The sequence below is a fragment of the Aptenodytes patagonicus genome, chromosome 1 (assembly GCF_965638725.1).
Source record: "Aptenodytes patagonicus chromosome 1, bAptPat1.pri.cur, whole genome shotgun sequence".
Classification (NCBI taxonomy): domain Eukaryota; kingdom Metazoa; phylum Chordata; class Aves; order Sphenisciformes; family Spheniscidae; genus Aptenodytes; species Aptenodytes patagonicus.
This window is the reverse complement of record NC_134949.1, coordinates 223,564,044-223,581,303: the sequence shown is the minus strand read 5'-3', so window position 1 is coordinate 223,581,303 and position 17,260 is coordinate 223,564,044. Positions and strand designations below refer to the sequence as shown.

The following is a 17,260-nucleotide window of genomic DNA, read 5'->3' as shown; positions in this document are numbered from 1 at the left end:
GGTAGCAATCACTTGGTAAAAACCAGACATCTGCATTGTGCATCCAAGCAACTATCTGGAGCTTTTCCAATCAGTGGGGAGAAATACCTACTTCCAGGGTGCAATTCATATCACCCTAAAGCAGGCATCCTTAAGAGATTATATGAAACCTTCTAGAAACACCTTTTCCTCCCCATTGACTATAAAAGGAGACTACAGCAAATATCTCCAAAGGAAACATTTATACTGTAGACAGATAAAGTTGGTGAGATGAATCCTCACTATAATTTTTTTTGGCTGTCATCATGGTGACAGAAATGATGGAAAATCTGTTTCAGATAGAAAGCTTTGAGAATGTTTCTGAGAAGTGATCAGACCTTGTGTTTCTCCAAAACGCTGTTTTGCAGCCAGATCCCCTTGTTTGAAACATTTACCCTCAGTCTTCATCCACTGTGAGCTATGCTGTGAAGTACAGATGCAGCAGTTCACGGATCAAAAATTTTAGACTTTCATGTAGCAGGGACTAATCCCCTGATTGCTTTGGCAATTAAAATCATGGCCTTCAGCCAGCACTGTAACTATTGCATGGGCTGGAAGCCACAGAGGTGGATGATACGTGGAAAAACATATCATATTTGGTCATACAGAAATCCACAGAAGATAATCTAGCCTGGAAGTAATGGCAAGAAAACCTCAGGGCTAAGTCATTGTTTGAGAGAAAGAACAAACTTCTCCGTTGAGCTGAGGTAAAGGAAGGGATTCAGACAGAGTTGCAACCTGTTGATTCAAAGTCAATTAGGAGTCAGGGAACTGATGTTTCAGATCACTGAGTTGAATGGGAGCTGTGTATTTTTGCTAGGAGGTAAAAAACAGCATTTTCCTTAGTTCTTCACAGCATCACCCTGTCTGAAGGGCATCATTTTGACCTGGATTGGATATTTGACCATCAGAGCAGTGAGGTTTCAGAATAGCCTCTAGGGCAGTGAGGAAAAAAATTACTTGCTGCTGCTTTTAAGATGAAGTTCATTAATTTTGGAGGGGATTATATGGCAGGATTGCTGAGATAATGGATGACAGGACTAAATGACCTAAAAGATTGCTTCTAGTCCTACATTCCAATACCTGTGTTTAATTCATGCCAAGATAGGACTGATCTTTGCAGGACCACGAAACAAGAACCGCAAAGAGGAGCGGCAGGTACCTGTTGCACATCTGAATGCTTTGGGAGAAGCCACAGCAGTGGTGGCCATTTATTCTCGCTATACAATATAAACACATCAGTTGTATCTTAGAACTTTGTCAAAAGCTGCAGAGGGATCTGGCGGTATAAGCATCAGTATCTCACTGGCATCCGTGGCTTTTTGGAAGTTGTCTTCACCTGCCATGAGATCTGTCAGCATTGTGCCCCACTTGGCACCCTGTTCAATGAGTCATCCAGGATATTGGCACATGTCACCTGTCACTGGCGTCTGCTGTTGAAGGTTACTGCTCCTCTAATTATTTTGCCCGCTGAATGGCAAGTTCTTTAATGTTTGTTGGTGTTTGCTTGACAACCAGGAATACAACTGAGCTCTTTAAGCAATATGGTAGACGTGCCTTTTCAGAAGAGGCATAATAGAAGGTTTAGGTGATCTTAATTGGCTTTTGTCAAACACAAAGAGGCTCTTATCCATTCCTCGGTTCACAACGAGTATTTTTCAGGGTGCCTGTCCATCAGTCTGTGTGACAGGCCAAAAGCCAGTGAAGGGTGGCAGGCTGGATAATGTGATTTTAAATGAGGCAGAATTTTCTCTCTTAGCTAGTTCCATATGTATTGGATTGGACTTATCAGAAATGTGTGCTGACAGTTGCTCACCGTGTTCAATGCTGAGGTCTGATGGCTGGTCTGATTAATCAGTTACAGTAATAATAACCTGTACGTACTTTGGCTCTCAAGCCAGCTCTGATCAGTTGATAGAGCACAACTTTATTTTGCGTTCCAGCTTAGACAAAGAGCTTGCACACCCGAGTAAGTTAAAGTGGGATAGCAAAGTTACCACTTATCATGCTGCTCCAGGGCAATGCCATGTGCATGTGTTCTTATCACAGAGCACTTCTCCTCTTATCCCTCTTTCACGGAGACTAAGCAATCTCAATTGCCTTGCATTTCCTAGGATGTTCTGCAGGGTAACAGAGTTTTCAGTCTGTCAGAGCCCTAAATTCCCATTTGCACATGCCAAAGCCCTAAATTCCCATTTGCACATGCCCCTCACACAGCAACTGCTCCAATCCCTTCCTGACTTTAGCTGATTGTCTTGGAATCAAATCTAATTACGGAGAGGAGCCCTGCTCTCCCACAGACAAATGTCTTTGGATGGATGACTTCTCCGGAGGGGGAAAGAAGCATCTCATAGTTTCTTTGCAGCAGATTGTAGAGGTTAGATTGGACCTTTCTGTGTTTCCTTTCTGAAAATGGCACAGTTCCAGTGCTGGGAGCTGGCTCCTGCAAATGGGCACAGTAATGGGTAATTCACATGTTACGCATGTAAAGCCAAAGGCCTTGGCTTGCTTTGGCAGAAGGCTCCTCTCATGTTTCCATAGGAACATAAGGGAATTAAAGATTTTCGGCATACAGCTCGAAGTTCAATCTCACAGTTACTGAGAGAAAACATCTGCTGCCACTACCCAGGTAGCATTGCAGATCCAAACTTTAAGCTCTGAGATAGGAAATACATACGTTATGAAATCATGCTGGCTCCTCTTGGATAGCTGGAGATCCCATAGGAAACAAGGGCTTGTAGCACCACGTGCATCACACCAGTGAGTTGTGCTGATAGAAAGTTGTGACGCGATGACATTTGCTTGAAATGTCAGGACCTTGTAGTGTGAGGAGGTGACAGCACGACGTCACGCTGCAAATAGCTACTGAGACACGGTGGGTTTGTTCTAGAAGACAAACTGCTAAAAGTGATTGCATTGCACATATAGCTCTACTTAGGAAAAAAAAGGGGGAAAAAACCCTTTTAAGTAAAAAAATAGGTGCTAAAGGAATCCAAATTTGGAGCTTTCTTGTCTGGCTGGATGCTGAATGACTGAGTGATAAAATGGCAGATGAAAATCAATGTCAATAAGTACAGAGGAATTCACAGGGGAAGGAGTAAGCCTAACTACTCATATGCAATGACAAGCTGTAAAATAGCTCACAGGAAAAAGATTTCAGAATTCCTGTGAAAAGTTTTCTGCAAATATCAGCTTTGTACTCTGCAGTGGTCAAGGAGGGAGCTAGAAGACAGGAATGCATCAGGAAAGGCACAGAGAGAACAGAAAATGCTGTTCTGGCCTCAAAAAGACGATGTTTTTTCATGCTGTGGCTAAACAAATTGTGGAAATTATTAGCACAGGATGTCTGGAAGGACAAAACTAGGTGTTCAAGGAGGTTTCTAGACCAACTGATGGTGGCATCTAAGCACAGGTCCAGGTGCAACTTCTTCAGAAAGTCCCCTAAATGTCGATGACCAGAATCTGGAGTGTTAGCAGGGAAAGGCCACTCTGTCATTGCCTCTTTCCCTGCGTGTCTTTTCTGGCCACAGTAAGAGACAAGATATTTTGTTCTGTCAGCCTCTGGTCTTCCTTGAAATGGCCCTTACATTATTATTTGACAACAAAAATGTTAACAGATTGTGGAGGGTTGAGTTTCTTCTTTTAGTTCTGTTGAACTCATGAACACTTATTGAACAACTGAGATTTTGTTTACACATTCAGCAGGACACAGTGAAGGAAGCAATCTGTCCCCAAATTAATTACTTCATTTTGCATTGTTTTTGTGGTGCGAAATGAATGAGATGCCCGCTCCCCCCCCATGTCCCTTCTGAAACCTTCCTCCTATTGTGTCAGACTTGTCACTGCAATCTCTCTTAATTGCAGGCTCCTTGGTAATTTCTCTGCCACAACATTTTCCCGAGGAGAACCACTGGTGAGTACTCAGATGAAAACACATGCTCTGACAAGCTGGAGTTTTAATTTTTCTTTAGCCTGCTTGTAGAAGAGGATCATTATTAGCAGAGGATAGTTAGAAAGTGGTAACACTTTAATTTGCAAGGATATATTGAAATTCATTAGCATCCGAAAGCTTTGCTGTGCTCTGTGGCAAATGAATTGGAAGTATCAGACTGGCTCCTAATAGCTATGATAAATACCCTGACCAAACAACTGCCACCACTATTGCATCTGTTGATCTCCCTGTCCTGTATTTGTATAGCTTACCTTTATCAGAGAAGCCAAAGACAGGGGAAGGGTGAAATTCCTGGAGTAGGTTTTATCCCTCCTAACGTCTTGTCTAAACTGATCATCTAAAAGGAGTTCTCTCTCCTTCAATGGAGAGAGACAAGAACCTCTGTCCAGAAGGTACTTCAGAGAAATGTATTGATAGGACAAGGGATAACGGTTTTGAACTGAAAGAGGGTAGCTTTAGATTGAATATAAGGAAGAATTTTTTTGTGACAAGGGTGGTGAGAACTGGAACAGGATGCCCAGAGAAGCTGTGGATGTCCCATTATTGGAAGTGTTCAAGATCAGGTTAGATGGGGCTTTGAGCAACCCGATCTAGTGAAAGATGTCCCTGCCCACGGCAGGGAGGTTGGACTAGATGATCTTTGAAGGTCCCTTCCAACCCAAACCATCCTGTGATTCTATGGTTCTATGAAATTATCCACTCTGAACTCATGGGAGATGAGGTGGGAACTGGAAGAAGTGATCAAAACTGTGGGGAAAAACCTGCTGCTCAGAAAGTGGAGAACCACTGTGAACGGTGTTAGCTGGGGCGGGGACCTCACCCTTCAGGCTATCGTCTCCAGGAGATCAGCACTCCCAGAACGTGGTTCATCCTACCTTGGACACGTGGACTGGCATAGAATGACCCACCTTCAGGGTACCAGTTTCTTTCCACTGAGAAGAGAGCCAAAAAATCTACTTAGACCAGATGCTTGACTGGTCCAAGAGGCTAAAGGTAGATGCAAAAGCATATGTTGACTCCTCACGACCGATTCTCCAGTCTTTATGAATTGCTGTTTTTCATCTGGCAGGAGCGTATTCCCTCAGTATTTTCCAGCAAGCTGCAAGTATCAGCTAATTAAAACATCACGAAAGTGGAGGCAAGACTTTGTTTCCTTACAATTTTTGAACAAGTGCAAAGATGTCCTTAAAATACACAAATCCTACTTTGCATGAAGTAATAATCTTCAGTCAAAAAAATAGCTTTAGCCTTAAAAAGTAGAGTCCCATGAAGAGTGGTGATTCTTGAAGAACTGAACTTTCCAAGTCCTTCCCTAGCCAGCTGATATCTCTATAGCTACAGAATCGTTTTCTAATTTCCTCTGACCGTTCACTTATAAGTGTTTATTCCCCTGCCAAGACAGGGAAGCAGAGGGTAACCTGAGGACTACTGGTTACTTGTACAATAAATAATTTTTATTTTGAACAATTATGAAATACAATCACATGAAGAAAGAGCATTTGCTGGACCTTTCTGCTAGGGTGAACCACCGTGAAGGTATAAACAATGCCGACATTACATTGTCAGTGTGAGTTTTCACTGTTAATCATTTATTGAGGTGAACGCTAAGTGAGTCACACCTGCCAAAGCTATTGTCTCAGCAGACTTCGCAAACTCAGGCTAGAACCAGATCAGGGAACACTGTTTATGAACTTTCCATTGGCAGTGTGGACTTTCTGGATTATTATTTTCTTGTTGCCATTTTGCTTCGTGTCATTTCCTCTTTCACCCTCGATTTACTTCTATTTTGTGAAATTTCAGAGCTGTGAGGAATGAATGCATGCATTTTGCCGTTATATGATTGAGGTGGAAGAACGGCCTCCTGAGAGCTTGAATTGCCAACAAGAAGGATTTCAGTGCTGAAAGCTTTGAACTCCAGAGCCCTGTTTCCCATAGCAAAGCAGAAACATGTCATCTAAACCTTGCAACATCCACCCATATAGGGAAATGAATAATATTCCTCTTATCTTGTACAAGGGAGAACGGAAGTCCAACAGAAGTTGTGGGTTGGTTTTTTTTTTGCACTGTTTGAACATCAAAGTGGTGCAGAAAATTGGATTACAGATTTCTGGATTCCCTGATCTCATGACTCATCTGCTGTACTGTCTGAATCTCTCTGCCCAAGTCACTTAATTTTCTTTTCATCAGCCCTCTCATTTCAGTGAGACAATTTCTACACTGCAACCTGACCACAGGTAGCTGTTCCCTTTCTATATCTGTGCCTCTGGCAATACTTTATCCCAATATAATGATCACCTCATGGGAGTCTGGAGTGCTTGGAAACCATGCTGGGCCCTTTGAATATTACGAGGGTAGCAGTTTGGCTTTCAGTGCTTTTTGGCAAAAAAAAGGTCTCCCAAGGTATATTTTTCTGCATCCTGCCAGGAAACAACTAGCTGACATGTAACAAGAAAAAAAATCACAACTAGAGCTGACACAAAAGGTCACTAAATCAGATTGGGTTTCTTGGATTCAGTAACAATAATGTCATCTCTATGTCAAGAAAAATAACTTCTTGAGAAGTCTATCCAAGAAGAGAAACAACAGCTCAGCTGTCTTCATCTTGCCTGCTCTTTGTGAAATAACTTGTTCAAGGATCCCTAGGTTTTGCTGAGAGGCCGCTTTACAAAGAGGTTGGGATAGGCTTGGAAACTGCTGTGGTGAGGAAGGAGGGAGCTACCACTCCCAGACGCAAGGAAAAAGGAAACCTGCAGCACCTTGATGCCGAAGCCAAGAACCTATAAATAACTCCTTGCAATCCTAACAGCTGGGCAAGAAGACACACAACAGGCAAAAATGCCACATTTCTAAAAGCATTCCTGCATGGGGGTCCTTCTCTCCCCTCTGCACAAACACTGCAGAAGATGTGTATGCCAACACTATCTTCCACCTCATCTCTACACCCTCCGTGTGTTTTTTTCCGAGGAGCTGTGGACAGCTGCAGGGAGCGACATCCTCCATATGCAGAGCTTGTTACCTTGAGACTGCCAGACTGAAGTCTTGGCTACACACAGGACTGCATATGTTTGGCTAAAGCTGTTTTGAACAATTTAGTTCACAGTCATGAAGGCTGTGTGATGCTTTTATTCTGATTTGACTGTGCTTTTATCACATTTAAGTAAGCTAATCAGGAGCCAGGTGAAGTCGCGCTGAATTAGACCATTCCTGTATCGAAATTAGTATCCACCCCCCTAAGCTGGATGCCATGATATATAATGTCAATGCATAAACCTCAATTTATGTATCTCTGAGCTGTATGATGGTTTTGTTGCTATTTTATATATATGCTTATAGAGCTTTTCATGTTTTTAATGCCAAGAAAGCCTCAGTGAACTGAATGTAAGTGAATCCACTCCAGACTGGGAAGGATCAAACACTGTTATTTGGTAGGGAGGAATAGTGGCTAAGTGAGTATAAAATTGATGGGTGGATTTATTCTATTGCCCTTTGGACACGAGCCCATCACTACACCCCTCTGGTCTGGCACTCCTCCCAGCCACCTCAATAAGAAGAACAAGGACTGGCTGAGGGTGAGACATACCCACTTATTTCCAGAGGCAAGCCCTTAGGATGTATTTGTGGGTTGATTTGGGAAGACCTGCAAAATCCAAGGGCATTTTCTGAATTGGAGAGGAGAGCAGTCTCCAGCATGACTAAACAAGCCCCTTTCAAAAAGACCCCTTTAAAAAAGCCTGAGGAGAAGAAGCAGTCTCACCCCTGGGATTTGTAAGGGTAGCATCAGTGCCTTTGCCTCCATCTCCGCAGCGGGTATCATCGAATGGGAGACACTGATCCCCGGTTCCTGCCAAGACTTCTGAATTCTTCACAATGTCTTTCACTGACGTGGTTGACTTGATTTTATAGATACGTCGGCTGTTGGTGTCGGAGAGGTAGATGGAGCCGGTGATTGGATCTGTGGTCAAGTAATACTTATGAGCTGGGCTGTGGCTGAAAAACAAGGGTATGACATTATTTTTTGGATTATTTGTTTCCTTAAGTCAATAGGCAATGCAAACTCTTTAGAGAATAAAAATGCTCAGGGCAGACAGACTGGGAAAGTGAAGCAGTGCCGTATTTGACAATGGTACTACACGGTGTGTTACAGCACAGGATCCTGGGCTATATCTGCCACCAGTCACTGTCTGGGGTGCTCTCTGACATGGAGGGCAGCTACCAAAGGAAAGGGCTCACTGGCCCGAGCCAAAATCATGCCAGGAACTACTATAGGTTGAGTTCCAATGCCTGGGATTGCTTAATTTACTTAATATAGACAGTCCTGAAACTGGTGTTAGTGCAGCGCCAGAAAGTGAAAGGGAAGCGTAGTACACTAGGTGCAGAAAACAAAGCAAAAAAATAAAACCTGCCCTCCCAAGAGAAACCCCAGGACAAAAACCCAAATGCAGACCCCCAAGTATAAAGCACTTGAAGATGTACTTGTGAAGATCTGTGCATCAGGGCTCATCTGGTGCTCTTGCTGACTCCAGCAAAGACCCTAGAGTCCTATCCTGCCCTCGCGGAGATTAGGGGGAGTCCTGCCACTGGATTCAGCTGGACCCCAATGAAGAGAGAAACAAAATGGTCCTTGAAGTGCCACATTTTGCCCTAAGTAACACATGAACTAGGAGGAGGGCTGGGGAACCCGAATGTCAGTCCCCTGCTAAACCCCATTCACTTACTGCTTCCTCGAAAACTAGAAAGGGTGGCTGAGAAAAAGGGGTGAGCAGACAGAAGGATGTTTCTAGCTCCACGACTACAACACTAAATGAGCCCAAGACTGAAGAAATGAATAAGCTAGCATCCACTTTATGGAAAGCGTTTGATGGGACTGGCCAGAAAAACCAACCAGATGAGTTTAGACACAATTTTAAAAATTGTCTTTCAAGGAATCTATCTGTAGTTTAATATAGATATTAACTTATCTATAAGTTATATATAACTTATCTATAAACTTATTAACTTCTTTATTAAAATTAAGTGTTTATTACTAGTGTGTATTGAGCTGCATTTCTTCTAAGCCTGAAACCAACAGATAAAACTTGTAACACCTGCTGCCTGAACACAGGTCTCCTTCCTTCTAAGAAAGGCTAAGTAGTAATTAGAACAAGTAGGAAAAAGTCTCTACTTTTCTCCAGAACACCTTCAAGCTGTCCAAACTCATCAACTCCCAAGAATTCATAATAAACGCATAGGCCATAGTTCACAGTTTTGCACTTAATGGAATTGTGCCAGGAGAAGCTGGTTAGAAACCTGAGTGTCGATCACAGTTGACTCTATCCCTCATAATAAGAAATTTCCTCTCTCTTTCAACCTTTATGTTAGGAAAATTAACCCCTCTTCAGACACAGAAAAACTACTGAATTATTCTCTGCTTAAAAAAGCTGTAAGTTGGTTCTTCATTCAAATTACTTAATACTTTTTTGGGAAAAAAAAGCCTTTCTGATTTATTCCGGAATATCCCTTGTGATTTATCCTATTAAAGTCTGGACAGATTTCATCTCCACAAATGACACTGATTCTTGCTAAATAAAATGCTCTGACCTTCAAGACAGCTCCAGCCTGACAGTTCAGTCTCCATCTGTATTCCTTTCCAATGACAGAAGGCTGGTAGGGTATTATTTAAGTTACCTGCATGTCACTCACACTAAGCAAGTGACTTCAACCCTGGTGGAAGAAGTTCCTTGTGGGAATCCATCATCCATTTTGATCAGGGCCTTGTATTTTCCGCTGACTGTCTTAACAAAGCCCAGCTGAATGTCAGTCAGCTTTTGAGCTGTTCAGGATCTCTATTTTGCATGGGACGTGGACAAGAGGAGGACGTTTTTAATGGCACTTTGCAATTCTTTAGCATCTTCGCCTGGAAAGCACAGATAGCTTTCACTGAATCTTAGAGCAGGCCGTTTGCAGATGGGCAAAGGCAAATTACTTCCCCAAAGACGAAGAAAAATGGTAGCAGAACTGGAGGTTCCCACTTCCCCTTCCAGCACTATCATTGTAATTTATTTCTGGATTTCATAGACTCGCTCTGGTGGATTTTATTATTGATTACAACCTTCTGTGGAAGAGAGAGATCTTAAACTATTTTCTAGTCCCAGCTCCTGTGGAAAATGGACACTGAAGCAAATGCTGGTTTCTTTTAACCACAGGTAAAAGCGAAACGTTCATCCAGCAGAAAAGCTGAATGGTACTTCCCACCTAAATTTACTGACTAAGTAAAAAACTGTCATATTAAGGTAATACTTTGAGTAGCTGCTGGTAACCCAAGTTTACTTCTACTAATGAGGTGCTGAATATAGATTCCTCAAAAAAGTAGGGATGAGTTCAAAGTTCACAATCATTGAAAAATTAGCTCTGACTGGTTAAACTTTTAATCCTCTGCATAGCTGGATGCCACAGAGGCACACACACCTTTACTACCAAATGTGCTTTGGAAGAGGTAGAGCTAGAAAGTTATGTTGGTTAAACTACCCATGGGATGGTGATAATCTTAGGTCACTTAAAACTTATTCTGGATTTCACCTGGTGAGCTGATAGCAAAACTCTCCTAAGACATACAATTACTTTTCTAAATGTAATGTCATTAATGGTATTGGCAGCCCCAATACAAACTGTATCTTTTCTGCTGCATGGCTCTGTGTGAGCAATAGGAAGTGCGGGTTCATTTTTATCGGCTAGACTTTTTATTTTTACGGGCATGGCTTATCATGGTCTCCTACACACCACTCCATGCATAGGGCTTTTGTGGGTGGAAGGCCCCCTGGGATGTCTTGGGCAATGGAGTATTTAACCTGGAATGCTTTGGAGCAAGGATGGTAAAACACAAACTGTTAAAAATGATCAAGCTTGAATTTACCCCCCTGGTCTCTGCCAACAGTTTTCACCACTGTATCGGGAAGGTGTCACGCTCTGCCCTTGCACGAATTGCATAGCGTTATACACTGGAGCTTTTGTTTAACACTTCGAGATCCTTCAGGATGAGAGATGCTAAATAAGCATACGTTAGTCATGTAAAAGTTCCCAAACTGCTTCCCTTCATCAGTGATAATGCATGAGCACTGGAGCCAGGAACACTGAGGCTTTGCTTTTTATTTAAAGCCACAATCAATAGGCAAATCCAAGTGGCAAATTGGACTGAACTGAACAACAACTGAAATAAATCTGCCTGGGGTGAAGCAGAGAAGATTTTTTTTTTTCCTTTCATCCTCTCTCATTGCTCAGTTAGATAACGGACCAAAACAAAAGACAGGACTTTTTACTATTCAGAAGACTTAATCAGTTACAGTATTTGTAGTCTCAGAATATTTAGCCCCCATATTGACACTGCCGCCACTAGAAAAGGGCTGTGGGTGAAGAGCTGATTTCCCATTCAGATAGTTACTTTTGCTATTAAGGTTTTTTAGAAGAAACCCTGAGCACTGCACTGATATTTTAAGTCCGTGAAGCAACAAACCAAAGTTGCAGGGATGGGGTGGGCTGGTACCTAACCAAGAACAGACACTTTAGTGGGTTTTACTGTGTGATGGTGTAGTCACTGGGAATGAGGACAGTTTCATAAGAAGTTCTGCAGGCCAAAGGGAAATGGAGGTGATATTGCTTCCTTGTACGCTTGTGATACGGTGATGTGCTGGGAAAGCACAGGGAAATCTTCCAAGTCCACAGTGATACCAGGTGTTTGGGGTTGCATATAGGCTCTCCCACACATCTGCCTTGTCCCCTTCCTTTTTTCATTCTCATTATTCGGACAGGATAGTACCAGCACCATTTGGGGAGCTCTGCAGATACATTTGGAGATTCAAACTCCATTTTAAAGTGCTTATGCTTTACAGGATTCCTTACACACAGGCATGAGGAAGGAAAGTGCTAAAAAGTTGGGCGAACAGGCAAAGAGGTGGCACTCCTCTGGATTTCTTCTGTTGTACTATAATGGATGCACAGGCTTTAAGCAAAAGTTGTTATTACTCCCTTGGGCCCAGAGCCCATGTTTTGGAGGAGCCTGAGGAAGGAACCTCCTGCTCCAGAGCGGGAAGCCAGTCTCTAAGGAATAAAGATGAGAAAAGGGAGATGGTCCCTGGTTTCAGCAGGTTACCTATAATGCGTCAGCACAGCAGACTGCACCTTTTCATTGGCTTCTGTTCAAAGCCAGGGGATTCATCTCACCGAGCTTTAGATGGTTACAAGGTGGATGTTTACATCTGAACTGGCTGCCTTAACTCCCTTTACAGGTAGTGGAGAGAAATAGCATCTTTTTGGGTATGATTTGTCTGACTTATTTTCAACATTTATCTTACAAGATGAACTGCATCTTAGTTTCCCAAATGCAAGAGCATCTACCATCTCCTCTAAAGGACAACTTCTGTTAATGGTAACAGTATGGCTCTGGCTCCCACTGTGACCAACAGACAGGAGCAGTCACAATACCAAAGTTAGTTACCCATAACAGCTGATCTGAATAAACCCCTGGGGCTTCTTTGGATCTGATGTCTCTGTTTAAGGACATGAAAATACCTCTGTAAAACTTTCTGTGCTAGCTGCCCTCTTCCCCTCTGAGACTTGCTGGCCTCATGCATTTGCTGGTGACTGAAGAACTACCGAATTCCTGAAGCCAAGCGTTTTTTGTTCGGCAGGGCTGTGTTTCCATGGCTCCATGCTAAGCACCCCGCAGCTCACAAACAGAGGATTTTATTATAGCTTGTGTGAGGTACTGGTCTTTTTTTTCCCTGGGTGACATTCAATAGATTAATACATAAGGAGGCCACACAGTGCAGTGAGTTGAATTTACACTTGGCCTTTTAGTGTTTTCAGTTTGTGTGCGATGCCCAAAGCTCTTCTAGTGTCACAGGCTGGATAATAAAACTTCATAGCAAAGCCATAAGCCAACCCAGGGAGTGCAAAGGACTTTTGATCCGATCCTAGGGCAGTTTTCTGAGATACCTCTCTTTGCCACTAATTGTAGATTTGTCTCTCTAAGGTATGAATGGAAACAAGAAAGGAAGAATATATTTAAGTGTGGCCACTTTTTGCATATTTACAAGACAGAAATGCCTCACTGCCCTCCATGTTCCTGCAGAGAAAAGATAATGATAATTAACTGTAAACTATTATTGCCATGCTTGGAAAAAGTCATTAGCTTCTATAGGCCCATCAAGCCAGGTCCATACACAGACATACTGGAGCAAGTTCCTATTAATCTATTACGGAATGACAGATGGGTGTAAACTTGGGAGGCATCACAATTTGGTGATGCTTTTTGGCTTAGCTAACATCCCCCATGCTGACACACGGCCATTTTGGTTGTTGCAGAATTAGACCTTGACTACCTACGCTGTGCTGTAGAGCCAAGCCTCTTAGTTGGTAGCTCCAGAACCTCTGGAGATCAAGCTCACCACAGGCTACGTAGTCAGGAGGAATCCTTTCCCCTGAAGTGAGGAAGCTTTTGCATATGGATTGCAGCTTTTCCAAACCACTAAGATTCAGTCCTGTGGATCTCACCCTTTGCAACTGTTGCCTGTCAACAGTGTCAAGCTTAGGACCTTCTGGAGCTCAAAGCACAGGAGCTTTAGCTAAGACTACACCCACTCATTTCCCTGTGGCTCAGGAATGAAGAGGCTTCCTAACAAGAAGTATTATGGCAAATGACACAGAACAGATGCTAACTCACACAGATGACTCCCTTAATGTAGTCACAGATGGGAATATTTGATCTAGAGCTCCTCAACTCCTTCTCCTCCCTCACTGGTCCCCCTTGGACTGCACTGAAGCTGGCATTTCTTGGCTTTCTTTCATTTCATTTCTTAGTTTTTAGGAATTGCCTAAAGGCTGAAGCCCTGCCAACTTTGTAAGGCTCTGGTGGCATCTGCAGCGTTTGTGGCCAGTCCATATATCTTCACTTGGTTATTGCCTTCATACAGAAAAACTCTTCTTGTAACAGGTATCCAGCTGCTGCCCTTCATTGTCAAAGCAGGTGCACTTTAGTGGCTGTGTATTTCTAGGGCATTAAGGATACAACCTGGCTGTTCCAAAGAGAAATGAGTTTTTCTATTGCCTTCAAATGATGTGAAAGAGGAGCTGGGGGGCTGGAACTCAGCCTAATGAAGACAGCCAGTGCAGAGGTCTTGGGTACCAACCTCCCAGCCCTGCTAATAGACGCTTTGGGCCAGTCCATTGTACTGTGGAAGCTTAGCCCTTCATTAATGTTCTCGCAATAAGACAAAAAAACAGTTTCTACTCCATTGCATTTCCAGGCATGCAGATAAAATGAACATTTCTGGTTTTGCACAGCCTCTATGAAGTCAAAGAAACAGTAAATAAAAAGCATGTAGCCAGAAAAATCCCCAATCCCAAAAGCAAAAAGAAAACCAAACAAAAAAACCCCAAACCCAACTCCACAGTCTAAGCTTCTAATTTAGAAAGCAACTGGGGAGAAGGATGGGAAACTTGTCAGAGCCAGAGAAGTCCTTGCAAACACAGACAGTGACAGGAGGTTGACATCTTCCTGAATGCAACTGATTGGATCAAACTCACTGAAACTCCAGTGAACCCGAATGACAAATATGCTTAGTGACAAAGCTCCAATTTAGGAGTCTCTCTTTCATCTTGTTTTCTTGTCATTACTCTTTCTCTTTTTTCCCTGCATTTCCTGGCTAAGGTTCTGAGTTGTACTACCTCCCATCTGAGCCTGACATACTTTCACATAATGTGAAGGCTTTCTATGAAGAGCTCAGGCTGACAAAGAATTACAAAAAACTTACTTCCCTAGGTGGGTGATGCTGGGGTACATCTGGCCCTTCATTATGCCTGTTACACTCCCCAAAACTCAAAAGGAAGACATTTCACCATATGAGAATTATTTTTCCATCATGGCTATTCCAGTGACCTGTATCCTGATGGTGCTCCCACTTTGCTTTCTTGGTTAATTCCCACCCACTTCTCCTTCCATCCTCCTCCTCTTGTTACCCTGCTTCTCGTGCCTATACTTCCCCTGTCTACAGCTATAACAGCTCACGCAGAAGTCTGTGCGACTCTGCTCTGTGATTAATGGCTCCCAGTTCTGATGACTGATTGCCTACGCCAGTTTTAATCACGCCAGCTTCATTTGCTACTGAATCATCTGGAAATGGCACTTGTGGCTCACTGTGTAACAACATGCAACAAGACAGGGAGTGGCATAAGAATTCTCCACTGGTTGGCTTACCTATGTCTGAAATCTTTATTTCTGACAGAAGACAGGAAAGCAGGGAATAGAAGAAAGAATGAGGTGTTAGCAGCTCAGTTCGATGCATTATTAGCAGATTGAAAACTTGACAGTAACTGTATCATACAATGCAATAATAAATAAAGACTTAGCTGGAACGACACTGATATATTTTATATTGGGTATTACTTGGCAGCGAGCTCACTTATGTACGGCTGCATATCACAAAGGAAGTGTGATCTCACCTGCTTGGAGTTATTCACTTATGCAGGAGATAGGACCAGGCAGACTTTATCATTCAGAGCAGTACTGAGCTAAATATATGTAGATGCAGATATCTTTACAGTTTTTTTCACTCTCAGTCAAAGCAAAACCTTGTGATTTGCAAAGGTACCTTAACAGTTGCACAGTTATAGGTGGCAGGTCATTGCCATAACCTCGTGAACTCTAGCCCAGAGGACTGAAATTATGGTGAGCTGGACATTTTTCATGGGTCTAGTTACATACCCAGCTGCAGTTATCTGCGACTCACAATGCATTTGCCTTCCCCTCCGCAACAGAACACTACACTCAAAAGACGCCCCCCCAAACAAACCCCAAAAGCCAAATAGTGAGGGTGTTAATCTCCAAGGCGATGCTGATTTGAGAAGACACAAGCAAACTCCATTTAGTCTAAAAGCAATGGCTTTCCTCCATAGCTTTTAGTCAGCCTGCATCTGAACCCACTTACTTTATAGCACATCAGAGTGAAGAAATGTTTATTAGATCCAGTAACCTAAGTGTTTGCACAGATGAAGCAGCAATCGTTCCAGCAGATTTAACTCTGGAGTAAATTTAACTCTGTGGCTCTACACAAAAGCCAGCAAGGCCACTCTGTCAAGGCTTCCAATTTTCTCTTTTCCAATCAGGAAATACTCTGCAAAACCTCCGCTGGGTCTGGTATTTCCACTGACAATGAAACAGGGATAGGGTTTTCAAAATTGTACTTCTGGGAATGAGATATTAATCCCACTCAGTTGCAGTGGGATTTGGGCCCCAAATCACCTAGACTCTTCTGGAAATCTCACCTTTGGCTGTTAAAATAACTTTCTGGCACTGGAAGAATATTACATTCTTTAACGTGGACCAGGTCTGAAGATTTATCCCAGCTTCCCACCTTACAAACATGAGAGATACTAAGTTCTCATATATCACTTAATAGAATAGCAAGAATCAGGTTCTTGCTTATTTACTCAAAAGGTACCTCAGCCCTCTGGGATGTGACTGTAAACATCTCATTGTGGGCTTCCTAATTCAATGATTCCTCCTGATTTCCTTGTCGCCCTGTGAGCATACCAAGACACCTATTCTCTAAGTGGAAGCCTTGTGAAGGCTGTCTGGATTTTTTTCTCACACACCACGATCTACGACGATGGTTCTGCGTGACAAGACCTTCAGCAAGGCCTAAGGACTGTGGGATGTTTGTAAATGAGGGACTAATGGGATCTTGCACCAATTTTGCTGCAGATCAGCTCTTTCATTTTTACCCGTGGCCTTGTGGAGCAAATGGGAATACAAAGCAATGCCGTACGGGGGACCTTGCTGCTCTAGTAAGCTGTCTAGTAAGCTTCCACGTGGCAGTCCTTGCAGAAATGGAGCCTTACTTTTGTCCTCAGCAGCCAGGATGTTAAATCTGAGTAGAGCAGGGAGGTTTTTACTTTCTGGAAGATTCTCACTTTCAGGCCAGATCTTGAGAGGTAAATGGGAATGTGAACCTTCCTACAATGCTAACCTCATACAGACCCCTCAGGACTTTAGGTCAGGTCCTTCAAGCAGAGAAGCCTCATTCACAAACACCGGTTTAACTCTATTGACTTTCCTGGAGTGAGTCTTGTCTGGTCACAGAGTTCAGAATCAGGCCCTGGTGCTTTCAAGTGGGTAATTGTATTTGTTGTGGAAATTTTAGATAGGAAAAATATTCCCAGTGAGGTCAATTTGATATTTTGATTCAGTCACAATCTATTTCATTTCCTCAGAACTTGTGACAAATCTATACTTTTCCCTCCCCTTCCTTGTTTTCAATG

The 17,260-nt window shown here is 42.8% G+C and overlaps 1 protein-coding gene across 7 annotated transcripts in view; it reads right to left on the bottom strand.

Annotated features, from left to right (window-relative positions):
* Positions 1-17,260, bottom strand: part of TENM4 (teneurin transmembrane protein 4) — a 624,775-nt gene that overhangs the window by 52,441 nt on the left and 555,074 nt on the right. For 5 of the 7 annotated variants that reach the window (XM_076328426.1, XM_076328432.1, XM_076328425.1 and 2 more), the window contains 2 exons: positions 15,198-15,218; positions 7,725-7,957 (listed from right to left, as the gene is read on the bottom strand). In XM_076328426.1, the coding sequence (XP_076184541.1) occupies positions 7,725-7,957; positions 15,198-15,218 (254 nt within the window). The remainder of the gene's footprint in view (positions 1-7,724; positions 7,958-15,197; positions 15,219-17,260) is intronic. The other 2 variants (XM_076328427.1, XM_076328430.1) reach the window with 1 other exon arrangement.